The following is a 25,120-nucleotide window of genomic DNA, read 5'->3' on the forward strand; positions in this document are numbered from 1 at the left end:
ATCTTAGAGTTTGTCTGCAGAAACGTCATGCCGAAATCATCGCAATCCATTGTGTTGTTAATGTTTCAATTCAAACTTCAGGCGAAACGATTGATCAAAAGTTGCTAACTGCGGGAATGAATGTGTTTGCACTACAAACACGTCCCCACTGGTTGGCAAACCTAAACGAATAAACCACAGGCGAAATACGCGACTGCAATTGTGCGTGGCTGATCCAAAAACAGGCTTCTGCTGGTAGACACTATTAACCGCGGACCCTACCTTGACAGATTGGGAGCATCGGGTTTCTATTCGAGTAATCGACTTCTCGAAATGGCACCACTGCAAGGCTTACAGCGCATGACTGCAGATGAATAGCCAAGCTCTTAGGAGTGGCAACGGGTTGTCCTGGTGAGCAACGCCACATGCTCATATTTGATGCATACTAGCCGCTACTACGGTCTGGCGTATCCAAGCGGAAGACATGCACAAGCCCCGATATTCGTTCACATCACTGTCATATCGACGCAACCGTTTATTGTGTAGATGGATGAGTTGCAGAATCGCAGAGAATGCTAGTGCTTCGACATTGGATACTTCAACCCAAGAACAACTTGGCCAGGTACAAGTCTCAGCGCCCTCCAACAGCCTACATGACAGACAAGGCTTCACACAACTAGTTCAGCTCGCTACCTGGGTCTTGTGTTCGATATTGGAAACTTCTTGCTTCTAGTGGTCCGCAATGTTCTGGCTCAGAGTACTCTCAAGCGTACCTAGGTATATATCGCCAGATTGGTGTGGACAGTTCAACAATGCGACATACTCCAAGCATACCCAACAACTTGACGGGATGAATACAGTTTGGCATTCAGAATCTCGCCCTATTTGGCACGTACAGTAGTCTGGATTTCTCCAGAATAACCCTAGCAAGATGTAAAAGACACATAAAAACTACTGCTAAATGCAGGAGGGAATCTAATGTTTGATCTAGAACGTTACGCGAGTCGGAGAATCCTGATTTTGTCCAATTCCAGCCTACTGCAGCTTGTACCCGACTGCGAAAACCTATAGAATTAATTGCCTCTTTCATCCCGAGAAAGATTGATCCTAGTAATATATTATGAATGTTACAGCGAAACCTCCATCGAACAATCAACAGTTCGTCGGTTCCAAACCTCGCATCGGTGGTTTAGTGGTAAAATTAGCCGTTGCCATCCATCATAGGACAGTTTCGGCTAGCCCCGGGTTCGATTCCCGGCCGATGCAGCTTGCGTAGGGTCTTTTTTTTTCGTTCGTGGGTCTTGTGGACGATCGTGGTTAAAGTAGGTTGGAGGAGCAAGAAGAATTTTGGTATCCTGATCCGTGCACCCTGTGCCACGCCTGACTCTTTTTGCTCGCTGCGCCACATGCACCGCCACGTGCCCACCTCGCGTTTTCGAGACCCGCCATCTCTTTTCAGCTACGCGCCCACTTCGAGGCGATGTCTGCCTGGCTCATAATGCGCTGGCACACCGCATTCGTAGTCCCAGTCCTCGTAGTCGAGGTTCACTGCCATCGGCACCAGGTTCACAAGTACCCTACCCTTCACGTGGCGGTGAGGCTGTGAAGGTTGCTGCGAGTGATTTATACAAGCATAGTCTGAGCGTTATATTAGCAGCTCATCTTTGACTCTAGTCCCATTGATTGCAACTCCACTGCAGATACACCAACATGTTCACAGGAACAACACCGGAATCGCTCATCCCTCGCTCGGATTCGCGCAATCCAGCGACAACATGCAAAGGCATTACTAAATCTGGGCGACCGTGTAGACGTCCAATCGATGCAAAAGTATCTGAAGACGATGGTGTCATAGCCGTAGTATCTGTTCTCAGCGATGGTAGCGACGACGACGAGATTGGCGCTGCGGCCTACTTTTGCTGGCAACATAAAGACCAGGCGGAGCAACTGGCCGCACAAGCAACAAGCGGACCGGCAACTCAACTATACCCGCTGAAAGAGAGGAACAGTATCGACACACTTGTTGAACGACTGGGTGTCCTTGATTTTGGAGAGCCGGATGAAGCCACTACACGCCAGAAGAAGAAGAGCACACAAGGAAGGAGAACATCTGGGTCCCGTCCGCCACGGCGCATCAACCGGCCAGCTACTTGGGATAACGTGGAAGGCCCGTTGATGTCTGTGCCGAGTGATGTTATGGCGGAGAGGAAGCGTCGGGATCATCGTCCGTCGAAACCACCATCACAAAGGAAGAAGCAGAGTTTTTGGGCGTCATTGTGCTGCGGCTCTGCGGACGACGACTACGCTGAAGTCGTGCGGCATAAGAGGAGGACGGACGAAAAGCCAATCGCGGATCATGAAGGACAAGAGGCACCTACGGAACAAATACCTCAACCACCACCTCGAGTACGACAAGATCATCGAAGACAAAGCGCACAAAGCTCCAGGCCGCCATCATCATCGCGACCACCGTCTTCGTCTCGGCCAATCAATGAGCCACCTGCTCGCAAACCACTAGGGGAGAAACCTGCTCGACCTGTAAACCGAACAGCTAGAGAAGAATCGGAGACAGCTAAGCTACTCCGATACATCCCAAACACATTACCACCACAACTCGCCTCCACTCTACTTGCACAACTCTCAAAGCCCCTTTCTCCCCACGACGAAGAAGGCTACATCTACATCTTTTGGCTCACACCCGAATCCGCTGGTCCCGCCCCATCCTCAGCTGCGTCCACACTGCTAGCACCGCCAACACGTCCAGATCAAGGTCGACGAACCTCAGATGTCATGCGACAATACTCGGTCAAAGGCGGACAACGACGTCGATCCAATACCGCTCGTTCCCGATCCGGAGAGGCAGACTCTTTACCAGAAAAAGACACCATTCTCCTTAAGATCGGACGTGCAAACAATGTACACCGCCGTATGAACGAATGGACCCGCCAATGTGGATACAGTTTATCTCTCGTACGATACTACCCTTACGTCTCTTCTTCCACGCCTTCTCCACAGCCCTCGCCTGCACAGTCTCGACGCCAATCAAGTACGAATACCGATATCGCAAGGAAAGTGCCGCACGCGCATCGTGTAGAACGCTTGATTCATCTCGAGCTTGCAGACCAGCGTGTCATCAAGCAGTGCGATGCTTGTGGTAAGACGCATAAAGAATGGTTCGAAGTCGAGGCTACCAAGGATGGGGTCAAGAAGGTGGACGAGGTTGTGAAACGGTGGGTTGACTGGGACGAGAAGACCAATACGTAATGTTTTAGACATCGGCTTGGGTATGATGATTTGGGCAAAGTCGCTATGAGACCGATTATCGAGAGGGTTGTTAAACCTAAACTGGTTCTCGCGACATGTATTACTACCTCTTCTGTAGCCAGACGTTCACGTCATAATCAACAGTGTGTGGTGCGTGTAGGTTTATGTAGAGAAAAATCTTATTGGGGAATTGGGTATCTTGTGTAGCTATAGCAGCAATTAAACAATCAAGAGCGACAAAGGCTCGTATTCTTAGCAAACATCCCGATATCCGCGGGTTCAGAATGCAATTCAGGTATGGGGGTTTGCCCGACGTAGCGGACACTGTACAACGGAGCTTTTGGTAGTGGTAATGGTGGCGGTGAAGAGGGGTGAAAAGCGCGGTCGGTCTCTCAAGTGGTTGTTGCAAAGAATCCAGAACTTTTCCGTCTCTTTTGCGTCACACGCAGTGACGACTACTACCCCCAGCGGTGTTGAATCTTCTGTTCCTCATAACATCATGGATTGTATATACAGTCGGGGTTATTACTACACTCAGCGTCACGGTGAAAGGTCTCAGAAAAGGCCGATGCGCGGCCTCCAGTCGTTCTCGTTGACAGATTTTGGGTTGACGACGATCTGGTAAGGAAAGGGGTTGGCATCGGTGGTGGTGATGGGTGGAATGTGGTCCTTCTCTCGGTTTACGATGGCGATGATCTTATGCGCTGCTTTCTCTAGAGACTTTGTCATGGCACGGCGGACTTTTAGCACATCTATTGTCATAATCAGTAGCTTGCTTTGCAGAGAGTGTAAGAAAGCGTACCAGTCTCGGTCCGTGGCTGGGCGAGGGTAACGTCCAGCGTCCACTGCTCCCAGCAGACGTCCTCGTCTGCCTTGCTGAAGAAATACGACGTCTTCTTCCGCTTCTTCTCAAAGAACTGCACGACAATCTGCCCTCTTCCTCGCGGCTGGTGTGTGCTGTCTATCGCCCGTACTAGCGCAAACGTCTTCTGTTCGATGAGTGTCTCAAGATCGACATCGTCGATGGCGGGAAGGGTAAGGTCGAGGAGGTCGCGGGTCAAGGGCGAGATGGAGGTAAAGTATCGGTGGAAGAATATCGTGTGCAGTATCGCTGGAGCAAGGTCAACTATGGTCCACGGCGCTATCCGGGCGGGGAGACGTGTAGTGGGGTGACAAAGTCGCGCCGATGCTCAAAACAGACAGGTTGGAAAGGGGAAAAGGGACTCACCCTTGACGACATCCTTGACGCACGCCGCATCCGCAAAGATCTCGAGGTTGTACTCTGGTCGCCTCCGTGTGTCCATGCTGGCATGTGCTGTGCTGGAACCCGAAGCGTGGGCAGAAGTCCGGGTAATGCGCCGGGCGGCGTTGGCAGGCGATCGTGTCGCGGCGAGGCGCTCGAAGGCTGTCGACGTTGACGGTGCGGGAGTCGCGATAGCAGTCTCGTGGCGGTGAGTGGGGCGTTGTTGCGGGAGTTGTCGCGGGAGCAAGAAGTATGGAGCTGAAGATTTGGGGTTGTGCGGGGCAGGAACGGACGAACACGACGACGGAAATTGAGAAGGAGCGGCCGGCATGCGTGAGATCATCAAAGAAGCACAATCCTGGCTGGGCACCATTTTCGCCTAAGCCACGCCTATCAGCGTCTGTTGAATGCATATCCCGTGGAGCCCTACAGCTATTTGTAACCCCGTCTCAGCCACAGCCTGACATGTCTCACGCTCTGAGACATGTCCTCGAGTATCGCACATGAAGCCGTCATCTGCCTTGCCATATGAATCACAGTCTCGTCACGTCTGACATAGCACCACGGCGTGACTGCCACGCCCGGAGGCACCAGGTATCCGCTTACGAACGGGCCGCGAACATCCTGCTCAGCTTCCTGGACCAGGTTCCGACTGCGCTAGCATAGTTCGTAAGGCTGCTTGACATAATCCTGCATGACCAAATCTAGCTCCTCCAAGCCATCTCGTGTCTCGCATGCACGTAGCCTGGACCAACAGTTTGCAGCCCGTCCAAGTCTGGATGCATGTATGCTGTGGTCGTGAGCTTCTCAAGCAAGACGGGCGGGTGGCTCCAGTCAGGCTTCAGTCAGGCATCACTCGCCGCACGACGCTTGCTGGGCCCACGATCACATGTCAGCGCGAGTCTACTAGCAACGAACAGTAGTAGTAAACTCGCCCCTATGCTATCGCCTGTCGCAAACACGATGACTCTGTACAGTGAACATCAAATCCTACGCAGTTCGCAAAGGCATAGGCAAACAAGACATGTAGTAGCAATGAATGTGCAGTGGCAATAAGCCAGGTCCCAGTCGTCTCTCGCAAATAAGAATTAAGGTTGAGCCTCAACCATCACGCCAAGACCCAAGTCGCGCAAGTCGCGTCACCCTATCCTGCCCAAACATCCACCCAACGAACAAAACATGGTCGGCACAAAGCGCAGACGCGACGAAGAAGACGTTGATGAGGGGACACCGCAGAAGTCACGCGCACGATTTGCAGAAGATGCCCCCGATGAGGTAGAACCGCCCGAGGCGCAGACACCGTCCAGAAAGGGGAGAACACAACATCTGGCCGAGCATGGGACACCACGATCCATCTTGAAGAAAACTGGCCTGATCAATGGAATCGCTGCGACGCCCAAGTCCAACCGGAAACTGGTGTTTGAAACCCCTACAAAGTCCGCAAAACGAGACTCGCCAAACGGCACACCCACCATTGTTCGCAACGCCGATCGCAGCGCACGAAGGAAAAGCAACCGACGGATACTGGAGCGCACACTGAATGGTGATGAGAGCGACGAGGATGCCTTGGATGAGGAGGAAGACCTTGCAGAACATATCTTAGGGGAAGACGCAGACGACACTGAGCAAGGTGAAGAGGGAACAGTACAAGATGAGGTGCCTGTGCCAGAGACACCTTCAAAGCGTGGAAGAGGTCGACCTAAGGGGTCAGGAAAGGTAGGACGACCGCGAAAGCAGCGCTCACCTACGCCTCCGACTGAACTGCCACCGCATGAGGAGTACTTCTGGCAAAACCGTCCCGGCGGCACCAAAACCTCCAACAACACCCTCTCTGCGCAGAGCCTACTCAACCACGATGAATACTTCCAAGCAATACAAACTTACCAAGACCGTCACCAATCCGAGAGAGAGTTCCTACTTGAACTGCATGGCCGTGCATACGACCAATGGATCTTCGAGCTGGAGGAAGGGTTCAACATCTGTCTCTATGGTTACGGTTCGAAGCGCATCATTACGGAGCGATTCACCGCACGCCTCTATCGACATCTTATAAATTCCGCGCCATACAAAGGGACGAAGAAGACACCGAAGATTGTGGTCATAAATGGATACACAGCTGGTACAACAATCAAAGATCTGTTGTCGACCATTGCATCAGCAGTGGTACCAGCAGCACTGAAGTTGCCCAATCAACCTGCACTCCTACTCGATTTTATTCTCGAGCATCTCACAAGCAACCCGCCGTCGCATCCAGTACCCGTCATCTTGAACTCCATCGACTCGCCCTACCTCCGGAAGACGCCAGTACCCTCCATGCTTGCCCGTCTAGCTACCCATCCCTCCATCAACCTCCTGTGCACGGCCGATACACCCCACTTCCCTCTCTTGTGGGATGTCGGTATGAAAACGCAATACAAATTCCTTTTCCACGACGCAACAACCTTCGCCCCTTATGACGCGGAGATAGACACGGTTGAGACTGTGAATGAACTCTTGGGACGCAGCGGTAGACGTGTCGGCGGAAGAGACGGTGTAGGCTTCGTCTTGCGGTCATTACCAGAACAAGCCCGAGAACTGTTCCGTATCCTTGTCATGGAGCAGCTAGCACTGTCACTCATGGAGGGTGGTGATATGGAACTAGACGACGAAATCACTGCTACGCCAAGGTCCAAGAAAGTGGAGAAAACCAAGAACGTTCTTCCAGAGTCTGCGCAAGGCGTTGAGTACCGTGTGCTGTACCACAAGGCTGTCGAAGCATTCGTTTGCACAAGTGAAGTTAGCTTCAGGACACTGCTTAAGGAGTTCCACGATCACCAGATGATTGAAAGTAGGAAGGATGCTATGGGTACAGAGAGATTGTGGGTGCCTTTTAGACAAGAAGAGTTGGAAGGTCTCGCAGAAGATCTCGCTGGAGAGGCATTTTGATCGGTTTATGGGTCGACTCTAATTGTATACTTTACTCTCTTCTTCCTCTTTTCTCTGCTATGTTTATTTCTCGTCTCTGCTTCGTACCATATGCTTCCTTACTTTCCTCTCTAAGACACGTCGTTTCAATTTCTCTTCACAGAGTGTCGGCTATCATTCCCGCCCTCGTTACGTTGTTCTTTTCCATATGTTGATTGTCTTCCTTCAGAATATCTCCGCTCAGTAAACGACTAACATACCGGCCCGCGTCGCTGGTGAGATCTCTTCTTCTATGATCTGCCTGCCTGGATGGAAAAAGCGTACCACATCATCATCTTACTTGAGGCCAGCTACCTACGTAGCCAAGACATGGAAGTAAGGAGATGAGACACTGTGTCCGCTCGCTCTATACATGGCGGAACAAGACTTGTAGTTGAAGATACGAGATACTACAATCTCCTACTTTTGAAGTGGCAGGACATGGCAGAAGAGCTATAAAATATTAGCAGTGCTTAGGTACATCCTCCAGGCTTCCTACCAAAAGACTAGAGTCAATGCCTGGATAGTCCACACAACACACTTATATTACTTCGAGAAATATAGCCTCGAGCGATGACATTATACTGTTGAGATTCAAACTGCCGAAGCGTCGATATGCAAGGAGTGAGTTAAAGTCTGCAACTGTGGTAAAGCTGACATTCGGAAAGTGATGTATACAGTAATGAAGAAGGTACTGCTACACTATATCAAGGACATTGTGCTGTATTTACCTTAACTATCTGCTCGATATATAGATTTCTTAGCTGCTTCTTCTGTCTCTCTTTGCCGAGCTTTCCTTTTCTTCCCGTATGTGTGTCTTATGTTTCCCATTCTAGACCGAGTGACCTGGCAAAAAGGAAGGCTGCTGCAACAACTTTATAACGAGATTTACAATTTTTGCAAAAAGAGATCAATGTGATGGTCACTACGAGGGTCGAACTCGCGACCTTGGCGTAAACAAGGAAATGAGTTCCTATTAGCACCACGCTCTAACCAACTGAGCTAAGCGACCTGTTGTTGTTTGATGGAAGCTCAACAAAAAATATCACACATATAATTATTGTTTATTGTAGAGGTTAGCAATTGCAATCGGCTCACGTGCGGGGTCGAGAACACCTTGCAGTTGGTCAACTCTGAGTCGATCTTTGCCGGGCTGACCCCACCCAGCTTAGAAATCCACAAACACCACACTCAATCCTTTAAGATACGACTCAACTCTGAAGAACGAAGTTACACTGCTCTTCGATGCCTGCATACCAACTGCTTCGGGTTGTTCTCTGCATATCCAGTGCGAGTTTAGTGAATGGGAAATGCTACATCATACCAGATATCGGAAAAGTATGTGAGGGAGTCACATGGCATGCGTAACGAAGATGTTCTCTTGTATATTTATGATGATACTTCGTATATACATTTATGAGACGTGAGTTTTGAAGCAAGTAAAACAGCACCCAGGTAGACAAACCTGCCGTATAGCTGATCTTGTATAGCATTTCAGTGCAGTGAGATTACATGTAATGCGTAACTTCCCACGTCAGCGCTGAATGGTAAACCGATACTCGGACCACTTCCTCTATAATCATGGTAAAATCCTACCTATATATGGGCCTGGCCCGCCCAAATTTCGGCTCAATCGTTCAGACTTCACAAGTTTGTAGCCTTGCACAACTATGCCTCACAAGAAACTGTGTTTGCGAGTACCCGTATAAAAGCAATTATGTTTTCTTGCCAGTGAAGACTTCGTCCTTCCTGGATAACGACTAGTGTTTGGTACGCACATATAATCTGCCCATAGAGCGCCCAAGATCATGGCCGCTATTAGGAGAAAGCTGATTGTGGAAGAGGGTTCGAAGACCTATACGAAGAAGTAAACGATATAGTGATATCTTGAAGTTTGGGTCAGCCAGAGTCAGCACCGGCAGGCGGGTTAGTGTTTGCGCACCGTCAGGTGTTTATCATTGCCGATTTGGAAATCTTCCGAAGTGCGGGGAGGGCATCTATATACAATCAAATCTCCGACGCTTGATCGTTTCAGCCCTTGTACACCGCACTACCAAGCCAATGTACATTAAACATCATCCGTGCGCCATGGAAAGGTATCATGCGTGGTCGAATGATAGTGTTTGCTGGATGGGAGTAATATTTCTGCGCTTCGACCCACATGCCATCTCATATGTCCGCCTCCCTAATCTGGTTGTATAGCCGCTCCTGATTACAACCACTACAACAAAGGAGGTGTGAGTGGTAATCAGTAGTGGGGACAAATCAAAAGAGAAATCGAGATATATCAATAGGCATACCGTAGTACTCCCCGAGATGCAAGCTTTCCACAGCTAGCAACCACATCTCTTGTGTCGATACGAACAATCACATCTACCATCATGCAATTCTCTCTTCTTCTCGTCGCGGCATATGCTTGCAGCGCATCTGCACGCCTGACTTGGTCTTTGGCAAAAGCTTCCAACCCCACTGCTGACCAAAGAGATGCATACACCAAGATCGAAGCCGCGATGACCAAGGCCGTTGCGCGCTATGAAAAGTACTCTGATGCCAACAAAACGATCCGTGTAGCATATGCACCAGGTGTTCCTACTGCCGAAGCAAATTACAACGGCGACCTACGCTTCGGCTCGGATCGCGCTTACATGACCGAAAGGACAGCGATGCACGAAATATCCCATACGTTGGGAGTTGGTCAGACGGCGGCTTTCAACACGAAGTGCGCAGCGGGTGATTGGAAGACAGCGCTACCATTGTTGAGAAGCTTTGATGGGGCGAATGCGAAGATTACTTGTGGTGGTGGGCATTTCTGGCCATATGGTAAGTTCCCATGGTACAGAATGCACGTGAGACATACACTTACTTAATACTTCCATATATGTAGGGCTGAACTATGAGACGGAGTGGAGCGAAACAAATGCAAACCGGCATGTGCAGATAGTCGAGGCTATGCTGACTGATGGAATGTGAGATGGTACTCGGGACTAGATAGACTATAAGAGTTTAGCATTGCTACCATGTCAATGGAACCTTGATTGGTCGTCATAATGTCACATTGGAAGACTTCTAGGCTTCGTGTGCGAACAGTGTCACCATGTGGAAATTTGCTGCTGAAAGTTGTTGATGGAGCATGACAACAAGCCCCAATTACGTCGGGGCCCACTGCTTTAACTTCCATACGCTGAGCATGTCTTCACCACGGCTCTGCTTAAACGAAACTGGCGGCTTCCAGTATACGACTCTTTCGAATGAGCCCTTTTCTTGGCCGCCTCCAGGGAGATTGCCGGATTCGTCAAATAGACCGTCAGCACCTTCAGCCAAAAGATTCCAGTGTACGCCATTGAGACCCCAAGGCGGGCCCTGCTCTTTCAACGGCTTCCACATAGGGAACTCGAGGCATACAAGGACGCCAGTTGGCGACAAAAGACTTTTCATGCGCTCAGCCCAGTCTTTTCTCATCTCAGGAAGGAGGGCACACAGGAACTGGATCGAGACCATCAGCCCTCATCATGAGTACGTCGAACTGCCGAAGACCGGCATTCGGAACTTACCGTATAATCATAGATCAGATCGAAGCCATAGAAGTCTGGCCCAAGATGGGCCTCGATATCCTTCTTGAAGAAGTCGCCGAGCACGACGTCAGCATGATGACCAGCCGAAGGCTCCAGGTAGGATTTTACGTTTTGATTTGCAACATCCACTGCTCCCTGAGAAATCTCGAGACCCCACGTCTTGAAGCCATGGCGTGCTAAGAGCGCCACATCATGTCCTTTCCCGCAGCCCTAGTGTATGATGAGCCTCTTTTGTGGACCTGCTCGTCAAGAGAGACCTACGGGTACAAAGGCCTTCGATTGTCGTCTAGTCTTGTCTTGAAACAGCGTCTCACGATAAGGATGTTCTTCCAGAAATGTAGTCAATGCAGGCGAAGGCTGGCCTCGATCCCACAGATCCTGCTCATTGTTTTCCCATAGTTTGGCCCACCCGTCGCCTTGCGCATCCCGTGTCCTGAAACCGTTAGCTATGGCTACGGAAGTGGCGGAACGTGGCGCTCGGTACTTGTATTCATCAAAGTGGGAAACCAAACGGGTTCTGTTCTCAACGAAGCGGGCCTCGGACGCCATGATCTGGAATGATGCAAGGATTCAGGATGTGACGGCAGAGTGTGAGACCGTTTCCGTAAGACTTGAGATCCGTTGATCAGTGCGCTGCGCTAACTCGGTACCTGGCACTTGGACCTGACTGGATGACAGCACATCCTTGACGTCACCCCACCTTTTTATTGACAACACCAGAAATCCGGATACCATACTCCAGAATCGCAAAAGCTTGGAATACTTGGAACTATCTTGTTGCGGTCCATGTCTCATGGAGCTGTTAGCCTGAGGCTGTGTCGAGCTTAGTGCTTCTACCAAGCCAACGGCGTGGTAGCTCGAAGATCAACAACTCGTCGAAAACATATAGCATCAACAGTAAGCACAGACCGGCTGTGTAACACACACTCCTGACTCCAGCCTGGCACTAGGGGATATACAGCCTGATATGGTACGCTACCGGATAGATGCCGTCCTCGTCTACGACTGGTAGCCAATGACGATCTAGCATTGCTCTAATTTACATAACTTGGAGATTGGCTATGCTGTGGCTCAGCCGAGATCCGAATGGGACTATCTGACTTCCTGTTTCCTCGCTTCAAAGAGCCACATCTCAGCCACTTAGAAGCCAAGAGCTTGGGGATGGACGTCATAGGGGCGCAGTATGAAGAGCAAGAATAGCGCTTTGCGCCTGGCAGTATGAGCCGAGATACCCTTTGGTCCCACGAGAGCCACTCGGAGCTTGAATTGTTCGATTGCGCTCGCGCGCCGTCCTAGTGCGCTGGCGCATAACAGTCTCCTATGATGTTCGAAGGGGGTGCCGCTTGTGATTCTACAAGAGTTATAGCAGCCGCACCCTCTTGGTATGAGTCCTGAGCTCTAGTAAACGTTTCTCTCGTCACCAAGCCAATATCGTCTCCTGAGACATACATCAGCATATATGGGTCGCCTTCTCTCTAATCCAATACCACACAGCACTCGGACTTTGTACCACTTGCGCTATCGGATCACTGTTGTATTCTGCATACTTGCGCTATTCCGGCAACAACAGCTGTACCTGTCTAGTAGACAAGCACTCTTCGAGAAGTACTCGGCAACCAACTTCAACTCATACAACGAAGAAGACCTACAAGCCCGATCTTGGCCGCCTAATGACGAACAAACAAACTTTCAAGATGAGCTAGTAGCGAATCGAGCGTCTTGGAAAGTGCTTGGTGAAGGTTGGGAAGGCAAGGTATTCGCCTATGAAGAGTGGGTTATCAAGACATTTACGCCAGGGCGGAGTCCGTTCCGGAATTGCGCGCCCGACGCGTCTAAATGGCCCACGGAGATACCCGCATCACTCCAGTTTGGAGGTTCAGTTGATGACTACGGAAATGCGACACATAACGGCTTCCTTCCTGTGAAGGCACATTTCATGGCTTCCACGGCGCCTGGTGAGCTGGCAGAATGGCACCTTGTTACTCCTCTGTTGAGAGGCGGTAATCTTGCCTCGCTCTCCAAGAAGCTTTCCTTGGACGAACAACCAATGTCCTACGAGCAGATTGATGCAATCTATCGACCGGCCTTCAACGAATTACTGAAGGACGTGGGCATCCTTCACGATGCAGGCTACTGCCACGACGATGTCAAGCCTGGGAACGTGTTCATCCAAGACGAGTCACATTGGGCGGTAGGGGACTTGGGCAACGTACGAGAGGTAGAACACCCCTATCATTCGTCACGCATTTGGAGAGACAATGGCCAGCTAGAAGATTGCCGTGCGAACGATGTGGTACGAGCTTTGCAGTCGTACCTGAAGTTTGTTCAGTCTTCTGCTGCTGACGAGGATGGTTTTAATGCAGCCTTGTACGAAGGCCAGACACCCTTGAGCAGACTTTTTTGGTGGATGCTTGCGGATGCGCCGTACATGAGTACAGAGAAACTTGGTCAACAATCTCTTGCAGAGCACCCCGAAGCAGCGTATGAGCCTGAGGTTGGTGATAGGTATCCCAAACCGGCTCGGCCTTATACTTTTCTGGACTTGTTCTCCAAGCGTCGAGCTCTGAAGAGGGCGGTCGATCTGGCACTTAGTACACGGATTGATGAAAAGCGCGCAAGGCTGTGGGGTATGGTTTGGCTGTTCGGTGTACCCGAGTCAAAGGTCTGTTGAGCAACTTTTAGCGATTTGCGGCGTTTGATACCCAGGATACTCGACGTTCTCATCACTATTTAATGAAATCATTTGTTTGTTGCGTTGGGTCGACGTATATGCGGTGTGATTTGCGGTGAGCGAGTGGGTGTCTAGAGAAGGAAGTGGGTAAACGACAGGGGGGAAGCTTGCTGTCGCATGGCTTGAGCGGCTAGCGTGCGGATCATGACATGGCCAACACCAGACTCGATCCTCAAGTTATACACAACTCGCAGCCCTCGACGGTTTTGATGGCGACTTGACAGAATCCGGCGATGATCAAGGGCAACAGTAGCGACCACCACGATACTTGCAAGGATGGCAGCAACGACATTTGGGGCAAAGACCGGCCGCGCGACATCCACCTCCAGATCTCCATCTCCTTCGCGCTTGGCATAGGTGCATTTCTGACCTTCTGCGTTCGTCTTCGCAGCCTCGTCTTACTGCCCGCCTGCTGACTGTCCACCCTAGTTCCTCCGCCCACGATGGAAAGGCCTCTATGCTGCACGCAAGAAGCAGAACGACCTTGCGACCTCGCTGCCCGAGCTTCCGGACAGCCTTTTCGGCTGGATCATACCACTATGGAACATCACCGACGAACAGGTGCTGGCATCGGCCGGCCTCGACGCCTATGTATACCTTGCCTTCTTCAAGATGGCTATCAAGTTTCTGCTTGTTACGCTGTTCTTCGCCCTGGCCGTCATCAAGCCGGTGCATGACACACATCAAGAAAAGGAGGGAAAGAAAGCCCCGATCCACGAAGAACCCAGCTGGGACCATCTTGAGACACGAAGTACCATTTCTACGTTCGCGGCCGAATACGAACAATACACCGACTACCTGTGGATGTATCTCGTCTTTGTCTACCTCTTCACCGCCCTCATACTATACTTGATTGTCTCGGAGACGAGGAGGATTATCGATATCCGGCAAGAGTACTTGGGAAGCCAGACAACCATCACCGACCGAACCATCCGATTATCGGGTATTCCAGTTGACCTTAGGTCCGAGGACAAGATCAAGAACTTCATCATGGACCTTGGCATCGGCAAGGTTGAGAGTGTGACTCTCTGCAAGGACTGGAAAGAGCTCGACAGCAAAGTCATCGAGAGGCAGGCCATCTTGCGGAAGCTCGAGGAAGCTTGGACTGTCCATCTTGGAAGCCGCCAAGTGGAACGAAGCTTGGAGACTCTCCCAATTGTTCAGCCACGTCCGCCACAATCTTCCGAAAGCAGCGGGAACGACGAGAGTGAGACAAGTCATTTCCTAAGCGACGCAGATCGGGATCCTGACTACATCACTCCCTACCCCCAGCAGCGCCCGACAGCCAAGATCTGGTACGGCCGCTTCAAGCTACGGTACAAGAGAGTAGATGCCATTGACTATTATGAGGAGAAGCTGCGTAGGATTGACGACGAGATCCGCACGCTGCGCAAGAAAGACTTTGAACCGACCCCGCTGGCATTTGTGACCATGGATAGCGTTGCAAGTGCGCAAATGGCCATTCAAGCTGTGCTTGACCCTTCCCCACTGCAACTCCTAGCCCATAACAGTCCAGCACCACAGGATGTGGTCTGGTCAAATACTTACCTGTCTCGCCGTCAAAGAATGTTTCGATCTTGGTCAATCACCGTCGCGATTGGTATCTTGAGTGTCTTCTGGACAGTCCTGCTAGTGCCCATTGCTGGTGCTCTCAACACGTGCTCCATCCAAGAGGTTTTCCCGGGCCTGGCACATGTACTGCACGAAAACGAGTTTGTAGAATCTCTTGTCAACACCCAGCTTCCCACATTGGCACTTACTCTGATCAATGTAGCTGTGCCTTTCTTGTACGACTGTAAGTTTGCTGGTTCTAAATGTCCAAAATCTGACATGCTAATGCTCTCCAGGGCTCGCCAATAAACAAGGGATGATCTCACAAGGCGATGTTGAGTTGTCAGTCATTTCGAAGAACTTCTTCTTCGTTTTCTTCAACTTCTTCATCCTCTTCACCATACTAGGAACTGCTTCCAATTTTCTGACGATGCTTGAGCGCTTCGCCGAGAAGCTCACCAGCGCCACACAGATCGCATACGCCTTGGCAACATCGCTCTCGAATTTACTGGGCTTCTACACCAACTTCATCATCCTTCAAGCATTCGGACTGTTCCCGTTCCGACTTATGGAGTTCGGAGCCCTATCTCTGTATCCGGTTTATCTCATTGGGGCTAAGACCCCCCGAGATTATGCTGAATTGGTACAGCCGCCAGTCTTCAGTTATGGGTTCTTCCTACCACAAACCATCCTCATTTTCATCATCTGCATGGTCTACAGTGTGTTGAGAGACTCATGGCAAGTTCTGCTTGTCGGTGTGGCCTATTTCATGATCGGCCACTTCGTTCACAAGTATCAACTCTTGTATGCCATGGAACACCGTCAGCACTCAACTGGCAAGGGTTGGACGATGATGTGTGACCGCGTCATTGTTGGTGTCGTACTGTTCCAAGTTACTGTCGCTGGCCAATTGGCTCTCAAGAAGGCGTTCAAGCGGGCCGTTATGGTAGCGCCGCTGGTCGTTTGTACTCTATGGTTCCTTGTTGTATTTGCGCGCACTTATCGACCACTGATGAAATTCATCGCCCTAAGAAGCTTGCGGAGTCCAGAACAATCGGATCTTGGACGCGACGTTCAGGAAGAAGCTGTTGCGTATGGTCAGGCTGGACGGAGAACTGTGGGTAGACTTACAGTAGACGAGGCCCGAGAACGGGGCCTGCGCTTCGAGAACCCCAGTCTCATTATGCCGTATGTATATCTTACCCAATTCTGTGCGGCTTTCACTGACCCAAGGATGTCTAGTCTGGATGATGTATGGCTACTGAACAGACATGGTAGACCTCAAAACGGATCACACGGATCTGGATCTAATGATGCCAACGGTGCCAACGGTGCCAACGGTGCCAACGGCAGCTGGGAGTAGCCCAAGCGGACTTTCCTCAGCAAGGTTACGGTTGCACTTTCTTGTATACGGTCTACAGTCTGGCCTTCTTGTACTGTTTGTCGCTCTTCCTTGGTTTGTGTTCGTTGATACCCACCATCGCAATGAATTTAGTTATGAGCTTACAACACTGACACCTCACATTCTTTACTCACTCACCACAACCACCCAAACCTTGTGGGACATCTTATCCATACTACTTTTCGTATTCTTTTGTCACACAAAGGCGGTAATATTCTCGACGTGGCTAGTGTTTGTCTCACTTCCCGTCCGACCAGCCTCAGCGGTAACTTACCTCAGACCGGCGGTGCACCTCCACCTTGGGGGTGCTTCAACCACGTCTTCCCAGATATACCTATCGCGTGGTGTAGCCGGAACCAAGTCTGAGCCAGCGCTTCCTATTCTTAACATCCAGGCGGCCTCATTCGTCGAATCTTCGACCACGCAACGACTGTCTCTCACTCCGTCCTGTACTTGCCACGAAAGAATGTCCCACATGCAGGACCACGCGAAGAAAACTCCACTGTTGGGAGGATCAAGCCGATCACCAACAACTTCACAGCACGAAGACTCCTCGAATACTACAAGTGACGTGCAACCACCAGCTACAAGACGCTCCGAAGTTCTCCGCCATGTCTTTCCTCGACCTTCAAGAAGTCGCGATCCTCACAACCATAAGAACATGCCTCGTGTCGCCAAAGCCGATTGTCCCAACACTGCCCTCGTGTCTCGGCTACAGTCCAGGCCACGTGTTGCTTTTCACAGATACATTACATCCTTTTTCGGTGGTGCCCACGATCGTAATTTAGTCGCAGACCTTCCCAAGACAAGATCGCGGTCATCCAGCTTTGGTTCTAGGCCGGGGTCCTCCATATATGGCTCAGTACCTAGCCTGGATGTCATCTCACCTACTGCCTTCATGTTCAGTGGACCAAGTCTCCGGTCTGCAGGATCTCATAGCGACTCGCTGTCCCGCCTTCCAAGTCTCGCGGAGACAAATAGCGATGTACAATTAATACGTCGGGCACGAACCGACTCTTTTTCAATGCTCGACAGTAGCAGTGTTACTGAGGATGCAATATTGGAGCCTGGTGTCGACGAAGGCATTACCCGCACTGTAAACGACGTTCTGCTTGGTATTCGCACGCCGACAGAAAGGGACGAAAGCTCATCAATCGTTACACTCGGGGATAGCTCATCAGTCTTTAGTGACACACAAGAGCACGTCGTTCGCAATCGTCTTCATTCCGCCAGAAATAACCCCACTTCTCCCGTGTGTACTTTTGCTGCACTCGTCTCACCATATTTGGATACGGCCACTTGGAGCGCGTTACGCCTGACAAATCGTGCCTGGTACCTTGCTTTGAGCGTTGCAGCACCACCGACGTTTCCGAGCTCGTACCACCTTCCGGTGGAAATACTTCACCACGTATACGATTACCTTAGTCCAAAGGACTTCAATGCCGTACGCCATACTTGTCAGCACTGGATGCGGGCAAGTCTTGATAAGAAACTGCTGACTACGATGCTAAGAAGAGGTGGCTGGCTGAGTGGCGCTGAGGATACCAACTGTAGAGCCCGCAGTGTTTCTTCTCATCCCATCGCAGACACTGTTTCGCAAAGCAAGGAATGGTTACTCAATCGGCACCTTTCTCGGCAGTGTGCGTTGTCATCTGGGTGGACCGGAAACGGACTAGACACCAGAGTCGCCATTACAGAAAGATCCGAAGTCGACTTTTCTGAGCTAGCCAACGGACATGCAGGTGGTTTGGTATTTGCCACAAGTCTCTGCAGCAGATTCGTGTGCGTAGCACGAGAGACTCTAATCTACATCTACAACCTAGATAATGGCGTTCCTGTCCCTATCACGAGTGTCATCTGTCCAAGAAGGGTCTTAGAGGTAAGCATGGACGTCTCTTCCGGCCAGCACTCAATCGCGGCCCTCCTCGAAGGACGCATGGGTCTTGTTTGCGAGCTCCATTATGGTCGCACAATTAGAGGCAACGATCCTGTTGAGGTTCACGTTGACGTTGGTGGCCAAGAGAAGGGCACCGCATCAGCATCTATTCAGACCAGCTGTGTCAACGACTATGAGACCGGTTTGAACCTTCAAGGACGCAGCATAGCTCGTATGCATCGTCCGTTCGCCCAAGAGAGAGATCCTGCAAGCTTTGACACGATTAGCGTAAGGTCGAACAACGAGCACATCAATCTCCATAACACCAATGATTGTCGGACGTACGATCAACACTTCATCAACCACGCATGGAACCTCATCCTGTCCGGGCCCTCGCCAAATCACACAGCCCAGGCAAATTGTATTTCCCGCTCATGTCTTCACAGTGTTCCTGTTGAAACCGGGACAACAACGATCTATCGCCACCTGTGCGCTGAAGACGATCCTCCACGCAGTATCTCAATATGCCCACAACGTCGCTGTGTCGCCTTTGGTTGTTCTGCAGGCATCGAGTTGCATTGGATAGATGCGCTCACAGGTCAAAGCCTGAGTCGTTAGTTTCCGCTCACAGCACCGAGTTAGTACACATTCCTTGTGTCTGCTACGTGACTAACACCCAGCAGGCGACCACCTGTACTTTCTTTCACCAAGACCAGGCTTTGAATCGGCCAAGAAGCTGCGTCTCATATCTAGTGCAGCTCATCCAGAAGACCGGCCCGCCATTAGCCGTAAATTCTTTGGTCGCCTTACTATGAGCGCTTTCTGGGGTTCATTTGGGTTTGAATCTGCGTCGAACCAACCAGGATCGCCGAACTGCGATCACTATCATGCTGTTCCCTTGAGCGACGGATACCACATTCTGTTCATCGACCCAGCCAACGGCCTACTAACATTAGGCTGCGACGCACCGCTTGGTGGACCTACGAAACTCCTTCGCAAGATCACATTCATCTCACCGGAAAAGTATATGTTACCAAGGCTGTACATCGCGGCTGCGGACTTGTCTCAGGGTGTTCGCGTCGTTGTGACTTACGGCGAAACCCTCGTGTTGTATAGCGTCCCCCCGGATGTCATTCAACTATCACAGATGGAGCAAAATGTTAAGAGCTGGAAGTCTTACACTGCCTCTACGAATCTAACATTGAGGCACCAGAGGGATCATTGGCTCAACTAGTGGGATGAGCCGCTATCTTGCGAACCATCGACTCAACACGAGGTTGAGAACAACAGCTCAATATGGCCTCTGTCTATTAGTGGCACGGAAATCGGAAGGCTGGTAGGCGTCTGCGAGCTCGCAATACAAACTCAGCCGGAGATTTTGGTTTGGGCCTTCACGCAGACGTCTAGATGCAAAACGTGGCGTCTACAAGATTACACCAGGCCTGTTCATGTTACCCAGAGGTATGCCTGCCAAAACGGCATTATACATAACTCCTTCTCTACCGAAGAGGCCGGGGATGTCAACATGACAGACGTACCACACGCTACATCGGTCAGGAAACCAGCCGATGTCCACCCCACAGGTGACGAAACTGAGACGTCTCAAGCACAGAGATCGTTTCCCATTGGATTTGACGGGAATGGTTCCGGAATCTTCAAGAGGATTCCTAGAGCACTAGCTGTGGAGAATGATGAATGGGTTGATTACTTGGATGTAAGAGGTTGTTCGGAGGCACGGTATGGGGCCAATGGCGACGTCGAGATGTGGTACTGAGATTGAGGACCTGTTCAGAGTGGAGACGATGACGATGACGAAGTGTAGTAAGCCCGATCAAGAAGTGAGCCCTACATTAGACATCCAACTATTTCTCGTAAGTCCTTTAACCTGACGATACTCTATGCCACAAAAACTATAACTCTCTGGGGAAAAGTCTAGTTCAAACTGAAATCTTCTATCTCCTACGAAATGACGTCTGTTTTTCTCCTAATCTCAAGTCTTCATGTCATTTTGCAACCACCTCACCATTGAGGGCAAGAAAAACTACATACACGCCTTGCCCCCACAACTCGATAGCGTATGCACGTATCTCAACTTCCCTCCCTCAACCCTAAACTCGTGACTGTCCGGCAATCCATCAGCCCCAACCTGACCTTGAATGCCTCCAAAATCCATGATGATATCAACAGTGCCATACTCCTCGTCAATAACATATTGCCTATTAACCAGCAGCACGCCACTAGGCACACCAACATCACACCTGTCCGTCGCCTCACCCTTACCCGTATACGCACCGCCTTCCAGACGCGCGCATGGCGAGCCCCATGGTACCTTGACGCTTTTGTTGTTGAACAGGTCGGCGTAAGCGTCTCCTGCTGCTTTGATGACAGCACGGGAGTCACGTTTCTCAGTAGGGATGGCGTCCCATTTCTCGTGAGTAGCCCAATAGTATGTTCCCGTGACGTTGAAGAGCCAGTCTCCCTTGCTCGTCCAGATTGTGTCGATTTGCGTGACTTTGGTGGAGTTGTCAAGTCGTAGTTGCGTTGCGATCACATAGGGTGCAGCGGTATCGGTGACAATGAATTCGCTGAAGGCGGCACATTGAGTGGTGTCGTGTTGGGATCGAGCATGATCAATTTTCATGGATTTGGAGATGATGCTGGTCTTGATATCAACACTCTTGCGGTTCTCCGTATATGCGACGGTACTTGACAGAGAGCTAAAATTCGTCTGCCCGGCGGTTTGGGCAGCGAAGAGCTCATCAGTCACTGCTTTGAGGACTTCGCGCGTGCATGCTGCGTATGTTTGTATTGCCAGAGCGCTGATAATGGCGATGATGAAGTTAGGCATCCTCGCGGGTGACAGACATGAACGTGAGACAGTTCTTTCTCGACGGACTTAGAACGGAGGACTCAGGCATGTTATCATTATCGCCAAAAGCCCAATGCTATCGCCTCAAAGGATGGGGCCTTCTCTTCAGCCAATAGGACCTATGAAAGATATTAATATGCCCAAGTTCGGCAGTTAATGATCCATGCATCAGCATAATATACACACATTTTCCAGATTGTATGAAGAGGCGATGTGCGGAATTCTTCTATATCGTAATTTCATTAGGTGGGGAAGTTGTCAATCAAATGGGGTCCATCTACCATGTGATACTTCAGCGGCAATTGGTATGTCAAAGGGATATAAGGTTGTACTGAAGATGACCCGCTCACGCACAGCATATATTTCCGCATAGCATATATCCCCGCATAATTGCCTTTTTTTCAAATGGCTGAAAAACCTTGCGCCTAGCTTGCTGAAGTTGAGCTAGAGAGACGATGAAAGGTGATAGTCTTCTCGTTTCCATCCTCTCGGGTGGTGGGATCTGTGAAAGCACCCGTAACTGAAATGCTTAGTCTTCTGACTGCGCCTACACAAGCCTGTTTGGTAGACACGGCAACTGGTAGTTCAGTGAGTTTGCTGTTGAATAACGCAGTTACGACAATTCCGAAGCGGTCTACTTCGTTACCCATATTTGGACTTTGACAGACCGTGAGCGCTACTAGTATACCCGTGTTCTGCTTATAGTCCCAACACGTCGTATGAAGATAGCGAGACCTTCTGAGTGGAGTGTAGATTTCTTGGGACCTGTCGGTACGGTGTCGAAGTCGGAACGGAGACGACACGACGAGCCTCGTGAGGGCAAATTAGTCCCGGATTACATTTAAGCTTAAGCCCGCAGTCGTAGTTTGGTTTTGTCAGCCAACAATCAATGAGTTAAAACTCTGCACCGTCCTCTAAGAGAATGAGGGCAATAAGGTGACTCCACTAGTGCAGTTCTGCCTGTAACTCCTGTAGGTGTCCACGGGATGCCATTCTTTGACATCATAATCATTGTCACCAGACTCCCTAATACAAGGCATATGTTTCCGCAGAGCATGACACACCTGCTTGCCGAGTTCCAAACAGAAGCTCGAGAAAGTCAATGGGCATGGCGTGCGGGGGTTGGGGCGATATTGTTTTTTTTTTCGTACGGGTCTTCTGACATCTGATTGCTAGTACTGCCGCCGATGTAGGGAGAAAGTCGTCAAATAGTTCGGGAAAGTGGGGATTCGGCTAGCAGGTGAGGGAGAAGCAATTGCGGGCGAGAAGAGCGGGTCCCGTGCTGGAAGCAAATATTGAGGGTGGAATGAGCGTTCTTTCCGTTTGCACAGTGGCGTCATTGGACCCCTATCGACCGTCCACGTGCCTCGGTGAGTCCGGGGCTCCCTGTTTGAGAGCATTTGAGAAACTGCATTTTGTGGTAGCGTACCTCTTTCTTTTTGACGGCTACTTCACTAGACATGGTGTGCTCTTATGCTTCCTGTGCTCTTCCTCGACGACTATGACCTACGCGTGTATAGGAAACTTGAGCCTTCCTGTTGATCTCGATTGACGTCACGGCGACCGAAGTCCTAGCATTACCCTGCGTCAAAACCACCTTACCACAGATGCCGTCAAAGTGGCACGGACACGGGGCGCAATGTGTGAGCCATCAGAGCAAAATGCAAAAGCGTGTTGTCTGTTTCCTAACATGCTGACAGCAGCTTTCAAAAACGTTGTCAGATGCGACCATAATCCTAGCTCGGATGTAAAACGTTTTCAAGCACTACAACCGGACGAAGAAACACCAATTGCATGGGCATCGTATCCCTATACCCACATGGGCCCATGTGAATAGTGACAGGCCAGAAACCAAGAATAAAGCAAGTTTAGCACAGCCGGCAGCAAAGAAGCAAAATGTCCGAAGGTCGCTGCAGAGATGACGCGCTCATGGTAGGAGAATATCGAGAATCGTGCTCCTGCAACGGTCTCGCCGAAATTCTTTCTTTGCACCTTCCAAAGCCCTGGTGCTGCGCCTTGGCGTTGAGGATTTTAAGACAAGGAACTGTGATAGTGGAGTGAATGAAGCGAAATTGAAAAGCCGACTGGTCCTGATTGCAACTGACCACGTAGGTTCAAACGCAAAGGACCGAACAATGAACACTCTGTGTAGCGACTGAAAAGCATCATCATCAGCTGGAAAGTGTTGCGATGTAAGCGAATGCCAACCAATTTGGTTCGGCTGATCTCCAGGAGCCGAGCGCGGATCGATCGAACGCCTACCATGTGTTGAGACGCACGTAGGGTGAGGCTAGCTGGCCAACCCCCAGATCTCCCGTACACGATTACGCGTTCGCAGGCGGGGTGAACAGAACGTTAGGATTGAGGCAGACGAGAGGTTAGAATTAATGAGGGGCGGGAGAGCTAACAGAGACGGCGTCATGTCCCGCAGTAATGCTGCAGCGCTGCATCGAACACTACTTCAAGTTGTAGCCAACAGCAAGCGCCCGGGAGGCTGGCGAGCCGCGTTCAGCTCATGCAACTGCAGAAGCGCAGCACATTGTAAAACAAGAACACTCTTTCGACAACGCATGTTGCAGGTGCCAGAAGCAGGTCGGAATGCTTTGCCTTGCGACACGATCACGATGTATAGGTAATCATGACGTTCCTCAAATAGCGGTCGAGGGAAGTCACAGTCACGAACTGATGCTTTGCTTCAGATCAGCGAGGTTGGTATTGGCTTGCATGCGTGTAGCCATAAGGAGAAATACCTAGTAGCGGCCTGCCCGGGGCAGTGTCTGTGCTTTCATGATGGCAGCATTGGCAAGCCACCGGCAGCCTCCTGAAATCGATCTGGGAGCAAAATCATCCAAAGCAATTTGTGCGCCCAACAACCTATCCGCGAGGCGACTTTGAAGTCTAAACAGGCTTTCTTCTCTTAGCTAGACGTTATTAAGACGGGTATCTAGCAGGGATCGCGACAAGCGCACCGGGCTTGGGCGATGTTTTCGCACCGGGTAGCGAATATGCAGGCGGCTGCATGTTAGGCACGAGCAAGAGGAGTGCCTAGGCGGCGAAGCGTCTCGCAGGAGTGTCATCTCGGAGTCTCCAGGCTGAATGGAGAATCACATACCCCGGCTTGCAGAAATCACAAGCAACGACAGCCCTGGTGTGGCTCGACTCATAGCCATTCAAGCGTCCACGGTGTCTACAGAGCGCAGCCGCTAGGCAGATACGGGCTACCCATAATTTTGGCTTGACGGTATCGCGCCGACCGCGGGCATGGACCGTGAGGGTCCGTTATGCTATGGAGCAGTGTAATACGAAGGGTCTCCTGTGTCCAAGGCCGAAACATCAGGCGCAGCGAGAAGAACATGCAAGAATGACGATGACGTCGAATTGGGTGCGCGTCAATACCGTCGATCAGTCATTGTTATCAGGTAGCGAACAGAGAGCGTGCGTCCCTGGAGAGACCATCATTGATGAGTTCTCTTAGCCTAGCCGTCTAATTTTGGCATGAGGGTCCCGGACATGGATGATGATCGGACTAAGAGGCTACACTACTGTACCAACCCTCGACCAGCAGTTTGCGGCCTTGGGTTCAATCTGTAGGGCATACGTCTGAAGCTGCACGAAATCGTGGCAGCGACGTAGAAGACAGCATAAGCTGTACCAGAGATGATTGCGCCATTAACAAACTTCGATGGCTGT

General features: G+C 50.7%; 7 protein-coding genes across 7 annotated transcripts; 4 read left to right on the top strand and 3 right to left on the bottom strand.

Annotated features, from left to right (window-relative positions):
* Positions 1 to 1,689: 1,689 nt before the first annotated feature.
* On the top strand, positions 1,690 to 3,243 carry GT037_007857 (uncharacterized protein; the record flags this gene model as incomplete). Its single annotated transcript, XM_038932904.1, has 1 exon — positions 1,690 to 3,243. The coding sequence occupies one exon, from the start codon at positions 1,690 to 1,692 to the stop codon at positions 3,241 to 3,243; it is 1,554 nt and encodes a 517-aa protein (XP_038784405.1).
* Positions 3,244 to 3,798: 555 nt separating this feature from the next.
* On the bottom strand, positions 3,799 to 4,859 carry GT037_007858 (duf-domain-containing protein; the record flags this gene model as incomplete). Its single annotated transcript, XM_038932905.1, has 3 exons — positions 3,799 to 3,995; positions 4,046 to 4,354; positions 4,472 to 4,859. The coding sequence occupies 3 exons, from the start codon at positions 4,857 to 4,859 to the stop codon at positions 3,799 to 3,801; spliced, it is 894 nt and encodes a 297-aa protein (XP_038784406.1).
* Positions 4,860 to 5,665: 806 nt separating this feature from the next.
* Positions 5,666 to 7,411, top strand: GT037_007859 (orc2-domain-containing protein; the record flags this gene model as incomplete). The annotated part of the gene is made up of 1 exon (XM_038932906.1): positions 5,666 to 7,411. One exon carries the CDS (start codon positions 5,666 to 5,668, stop codon positions 7,409 to 7,411), a length of 1,746 nt encoding a protein of 581 aa, XP_038784407.1.
* Positions 7,412 to 9,810: 2,399 nt separating this feature from the next.
* On the top strand, positions 9,811 to 10,399 carry GT037_007860 (uncharacterized protein; the record flags this gene model as incomplete). Its single annotated transcript, XM_038932907.1, has 2 exons — positions 9,811 to 10,249; positions 10,314 to 10,399. The coding sequence occupies 2 exons, from the start codon at positions 9,811 to 9,813 to the stop codon at positions 10,397 to 10,399; spliced, it is 525 nt and encodes a 174-aa protein (XP_038784408.1).
* Positions 10,400 to 10,576: 177 nt separating this feature from the next.
* On the bottom strand, positions 10,577 to 11,550 carry GT037_007861 (s-adenosyl-l-methionine-dependent methyltransferase; the record flags this gene model as incomplete). The annotated part of the gene is made up of 4 exons (XM_038932908.1): positions 10,577 to 10,912; positions 10,981 to 11,211; positions 11,263 to 11,434; positions 11,486 to 11,550. 4 exons carry the CDS (start codon positions 11,548 to 11,550, stop codon positions 10,577 to 10,579), a joined length of 804 nt encoding a protein of 267 aa, XP_038784409.1.
* Positions 11,551 to 12,589: 1,039 nt separating this feature from the next.
* On the top strand, positions 12,590 to 19,795 carry GT037_007862 (duf-domain-containing protein; the record flags this gene model as incomplete). Its single annotated transcript, XM_038932909.1, has 7 exons — positions 12,590 to 13,663; positions 13,957 to 14,109; positions 14,162 to 15,527; positions 15,580 to 16,471; positions 16,526 to 16,642; positions 16,779 to 18,793; positions 19,245 to 19,795. Coding segments are annotated over 7 exons (6,168 nt in total), but the record flags the coding sequence as incomplete, so codon positions are not given.
* An 807-nt stretch (positions 19,796 to 20,602) lies between these two features.
* Positions 20,603 to 21,409, bottom strand: GT037_007863 (uncharacterized protein; the record flags this gene model as incomplete). Its single annotated transcript, XM_038932910.1, has 1 exon — positions 20,603 to 21,409. The coding sequence occupies one exon, from the start codon at positions 21,407 to 21,409 to the stop codon at positions 20,603 to 20,605; it is 807 nt and encodes a 268-aa protein (XP_038784411.1).
* Positions 21,410 to 25,120: the final 3,711 nt, after the last annotated feature.

Source organism: Alternaria burnsii (genome assembly GCF_013036055.1).
Source record: "Alternaria burnsii strain CBS107.38 chromosome Unknown 693, whole genome shotgun sequence".
Classification (NCBI taxonomy): Eukaryota; Fungi; Ascomycota; class Dothideomycetes; order Pleosporales; family Pleosporaceae; genus Alternaria; species Alternaria burnsii.